Source organism: Monomorium pharaonis, unplaced genomic scaffold, assembly GCF_013373865.1.
Source record: "Monomorium pharaonis isolate MP-MQ-018 unplaced genomic scaffold, ASM1337386v2 scaffold_83, whole genome shotgun sequence".
NCBI classification, from domain to species: domain Eukaryota; kingdom Metazoa; phylum Arthropoda; class Insecta; order Hymenoptera; family Formicidae; genus Monomorium; species Monomorium pharaonis.
This window is the reverse complement of record NW_023416062.1, coordinates 35,009-40,663: the sequence shown is the minus strand read 5'-3', so window position 1 is coordinate 40,663 and position 5,655 is coordinate 35,009. Positions and strand designations below refer to the sequence as shown.

Here is a 5,655-nt window from a genome sequence, read left to right as displayed (position 1 = left end):
TTAATCGCGCTGCAAGTGATCTTTAATTACTTAGCACGTTGCATTTTACTCCCGAGAGAGTTAAGCCGCTTGCTGCCAACTGGCGGAACTTGTAAACTCATCATTTTTTTCAGTCAATTTTAACAGATAAATGTTGTCACTCATAATAAGGAACATATTTATTATGTCAAATTAAAAGTACGTGCACATTGTGTTATTTTTACACTTTTTTTTAGTTATTCTAAGAATTTAACACTTTATTTGAATTAACACAACAGCAATATGTTAAATTAACACACAACTGTTATAAATTTAACATAAAACTTTCTACAAGAAAAAATTTTAAACACAAATACAAAATGTTTTTTACCGTGTAGTAATCTGACAATAGGTTGACAGCAGAAATGCATTAGACTCCGCTGCTTTGTAACAAAGTCTGTTTGATTTTTGTTGCCAGTCTGTTGATGTAAAATGTTCTTACAGAATGTTAGCAGCAGGGATCCGGATCGAATTAAATTACGGTTTGGTTTTGGTTACGGTTTAATAAAATATTTTGAAAATAATTCCGGTTTTAGTTTCGGCTCCTTGGCAAATACAAGAATCCAAAACAATTTAAATTACGGTTTTTTTGGTTCTTAATTCTAATAATATTATATAATAAGTAATTATATAATAGTATTTAATTATTAGTATGTAATATATATAATATTTATAAATAATTAAGTATATAGAAAGGAATCAATTTTATTGTCCCACCAATAAATCTATTGCTTCAAAAAAAGAAGATTGAATAAATAAGAAAAATGTTATTATTTTCAAATGGTGACAGTTTTCTATTTTTTTATTATTTTTCTTTGACTTTTTAAACATATTTTTATATTTACTTTTTTTTTCATTTTTTTCATTTTTTTCCATTTCTGGTGTTCTAAAACATTTATATTAAAAAAAATTAAGAAATAGAAAAGAATGTTCGAAAATGCAATTCAATGTAATAAAAAGAATAAATAAAAATAAAATACAATAAATAATCCTATTTCTTTACGACAGAATATCTTATTAGCTCCAACAAGCAATTGATTTTCCAACATAAAATATAAAAATATTATGTAGAAATAAATTTTAAGAACCGACAAAATATACCAGAAAAAATCGTAAACCGAACAAAATTTTATATATAGTTTTGATTATGGTTCCAGTGTTGTAAATTTTATAAATTTAACAGAATACTGTTATGGTTTACGGTTTCGGTCCAGCTAAAAGATTCAGCTAAAAATCGGGTATGAAATGGTTATTGGTTCCAATTCTGGGACGGTTCGGGTCCCTGGTTAGTAGAATGGTGCCTCAAATGAGTTCAGTCTGTTAACATTTTTCGATATTCTATGCGGGTCTGTTGTATCAACATTTTGCTAACTTTCCAATGTCGAAGTATACAATAAGTGCGTACATGTATTTTTTTTACAGAAAAAGAAAGCTTTTAAGAGAATTTATTAAATTTACAATGGACAGCGTAAAGCACCATTCATTCTTTGAACAGTATATAACTACATTAAACTTAAATAAGTGTCCAATTCCGAAACAACCTGTTCCTGATCTTGAGCAAACTGCAGAACGTTATTTAAGGTACATCTTTATACCTTTTATCTTTCAAGTGTCGTTATTCATAAGTTATTAATTATAGATCTGTAAAGCCATTATTGACTGATGACGAATATAAAAATACGAAGAAGATTGTTGATGATTTTATAAGTCATACGAGTGCAGGATCACAATTACACACTAAATTACGTGAAAGATATCAAAACACTGATAATTGGGTGCTTATCATTTCATTTTATTCGAAATCAATTAGTTCGGTGAAAAACACAAATTAAGAATTGCTCGTTTTAGATGAAAGATTGGTGGCTGGAAGTTGTATACCTAGGATATCGTATGCCCGTGATCGTGCATTCCAGTCCTGGAATTATTGGGCCTCCAATTATTTTCCAGCAACCAGATGACGTATATGTGTACGCAGCCCGTCTCATTGCTGGAGTATGTGATTACAATGAAATGGTCAAGAAGTGAGTTTCACATAGTTTTTATTTTTTTTGTGCTCCTTGTGATATATTCATCTGCAATAACATTCCGTACAGTGGAAAATTGAAACAAGAAATGACTCGCAACGACCCACTCGACATGCAGCTTTATGCTATGATACTTGGCACACACAGGAAACCAGGGTTGGGAAAATTACTTCTTAAAAGTAACTTGTTATCGTTACCGTTACTCTTGATAAAAAGTAACTCGTTACCGTTACTCGTTACCGGTCGTAAAAAGTAACGCGTTACCGTTACTTTAAAAATAATGAAAAATCGTTATTTTTCATTACATTTTTCTTAATGATAAGACAGATTTATAAAATAGGATACTAAGACGTACAGAATATAAAATTGGACGATATTTATCTTTAAATACTTTTATTTTTTTTTTCAGTACATATCTATATTACGTATTACATTTTTTATATACTTCGTATACTTTAAACGTTTATTTCATATACCTATTATATATCCAGATAGCACAAAGAATCAAAAATAATTCATTTAGTAATTTTTTTTTACGTCACCAATTATGAATTCTTCTTTAGATGCAAAAAGAAATCTTTTTCTAAGATAAATTCTTTTTTTAGATGCAAAAAATTCTTTTTCTCTCTTGTTCTCTAGTCTTCTTGCTTTCTACCACGAATAACGCAGTTACTTTTATCGTTACTTTTAAATATATGGCCGGTACATAAACGTGGAAATAGGCTGCGGTCCACTTGACGCTACAAATGCTTCGAAGTGTTTGATTGACCAATCGAAACAAAGATTTTTACGAATTAACCAATCAAAGAATGCTTCGAAACGTTTGTAGCGTCAAGTGGACCGTAGCCTATTTTCACGTTTATGTACCGGCCATATATTTAAAAGTAACGATAAAAGTAACTGCGTTATTCGTTACAAAAAAAATATAAAATCGTTACTTTTTTGTTACTAAAAAAGAAAAGTAACGGCGTTACCAAATCGTTACAGAAAAAAGTAACAGTAACGGTAACGACGTTACAAGTAACGTATTACTTTCCAATCTTGCAGTGAAATAGTTGATAAACTGTTGCACACAGATGAGGCAACACACATAATAATCATATGCAATAATAATGTAAGTATTCAATCCGATGAAATAATATAGTTAGATACAGCTTGTTTATATTACAGTTCTTTAAACTTTACGTTGTCGATAAAAACGGCATTTTAAGCGAGGGTAAGCTTGTGGCTGCCATAAAAGATATTGCAAATCGCTCGTGTATCCAGGGAAAACCTATAGGAATTTTAACTGGGAACGACAGAGACACTTGGGTGAAAGACTACAACTTACTTTTAGGTTTATTTTAGTTTATCTTCTTTTTATTTTTCTTATCTTTGTACAACTTGCCTTCTGCCTTTTCGAATGTGCACAATTTTTTGTTTAATTTCTAATTACTGTAATTAATTACTGTATAATTTCTAATTATCTGTCCCAAATCGTTATCGTATTTTCAGAACTGGGTAACAATAGAAATATAATAAAGGATATAGAAACTTCTTTGTTTATATTGTGTCTCGATAAGGATATACCTAAAGATGCTTTTAAGGAAAAAAATAATGCCTCGGTCAGAGCGATTCAAGCATTGACAGGCTATAATAGTTGCACAAACGCTGGTAACAGATGGCACGACCATACCGTGCAAGTAAAATATATTATAAAATCAATTCAAATATGTCATTCAAATATATCAAATATATCATTACCTAATATATCAAACAATTTTTAATAGATAAAATCTTTTGATACTAAGTTATTAATACTAATTGTAAGCAAGAAACATATCTTTACACTCTTTACAGTATATAGTATCCACTGATGGTTTTATGGGCATGGGATTCGAACACAGTCCATGCGAGGGAATTCCTTTTGCTGCTCTTCAGGATCACGTATTAAAATATATGTAAATAGCAATTATAAGAAACCATTGTTCTGTTAAAATAAAACGAATAAAACTTTCCATGTCTTTCCAGAGCAGAAAAAAAAAATAACGCAAAGAATGTAAAATCCAAAGATTCCCCGAGACCAGAACTTTTGAAGTTCGAAACAAATGACGCTATAGATTATGCGATCAAGATAGCTACTGATACAGTAGATAAGTAAGTTAATTACATTTGTTTATAATTATTAATTACATTAGTATTGTAGAAAAAAATACAACGTATGTTTTCATAGGATTTCAAACGACATAGACATGGAATGTTTTACATTCGATAAATTCGGCACAGACGTCATAAAAGCGATTAAACTGAGTCCCGACAGTTTTATTCAGATCGCGATGCAAGTGACATTTTATAATTTGCATAGAAAGATACCGGCTCAATACGAAAGTGCGGCATTACGACGATTCATAAATGCCAGAACTGAATGCATCAGGTCCACTAGCATTGAATCGGTCGAGTTCGTTAAAGCTATGCATCTCGCGGATTGCGAGAACAAACAGCAAAAGAAGAAATTGTTGATCAAAGCTATAAATGCTCATAAAAAACTTGCCGAGCAAGTAAGACATACATTTCTGCTGTACATTTTGACATGCGTCTTTAATTATCCAGCCACACAAAAAAATTGGTCTGTACCATGAACCAGAATATGATATTCTTATGCATGTATTTTGAGCCGCTGAATACAAATCCGGTGTCAGAATTGCTTTATTACCTATCTTTTTTTTAATCGAAAAAGTGATCTAAAAACCTTGAAAATTGCAATAATTCCGCTGCGCGCGGAAAATGGTGAGTGATGGGATAATTCACCGGATTTGTGTTTAGCAGCTCAACATACGTGAGGACATCATGGTGCGATCCGTAGTACAGACCAATTTTTGTATGTGGCTGTGTTATTATCTCTTAATAATTAAACGCGGAAGCTGTCAATTTAACGTTCTTTTTTGTATAGGCTATAACTGGTCAAGGCGTCGATAGACATTTGTTCGGCTTAAGGATGATCGCAAAAAGTGAAGGGATGGAGCTCCCAGAATTATACAAAGATGTTGGTTATACTAGAAGTACACATTTCAATGTAACATCAAGTCAGGTAATTCAGAATTGAAGTCCTAAAGAACTTTCTTGGCAGAGATAGAACGCAAAAATATTTTAACGAAAAGACAAGTGCATTTTCTTTAATCGACATATCTCTGATTTAAAGTTGCCGTTTAAGACAGCGTCTTTTGCTTGCTACGGACCAGTAGTTTCCGATGGTTATGGTTGCTGCTACAATCCACGACCGAAGGATATTCTATTCGCTATTTCGTCATTTAAATCGTGCAGCGAGACTAACACGAGGGACTTTGCTCGTATTTTACAACAGGCACTGATCGGCATGCGAGATATAGGAAGTGATTGAAAGTGCAAGAACTTCATTTTTATTGCGACGGAGAAATTGTTGATTGGTACTTATATCCCAGCTATAGCCAAGCCTGTTAAAATCACATATCTTGAAAGCTTTACAGTAAGGATTGTTTCAATTTTGACAACAATTTTATGACAAGTAATTGTCTGTTGCTTTGTTTTCTAAAAGTTTCGAGCAAATTTACGGCAAAAGTTTTCATCACACGATGCTGCAAATAACAGAGAAAGACTT

The 5,655-nt window shown here is 31.7% G+C and overlaps 1 protein-coding gene across 1 annotated transcript; it reads left to right on the top strand.

The window, feature by feature from the left end:
* Positions 1-1,476: 1,476 nt before the first annotated feature.
* LOC118648834 (carnitine O-acetyltransferase-like) lies at positions 1,477-5,418 on the top strand (the record flags this gene model as incomplete). The annotated part of the gene is given in 13 exon segments (XM_036295279.1): positions 1,477-1,505; positions 1,507-1,599; positions 1,658-1,793; positions 1,867-2,039; positions 2,112-2,198; positions 3,090-3,156; positions 3,213-3,378; positions 3,537-3,724; positions 3,882-3,982; positions 4,053-4,178; positions 4,255-4,579; positions 4,972-5,109; positions 5,221-5,418. Coding segments are annotated over 13 exon segments (1,827 nt in total), but the record flags the coding sequence as incomplete, so codon positions are not given.
* Positions 5,419-5,655: the final 237 nt, after the last annotated feature.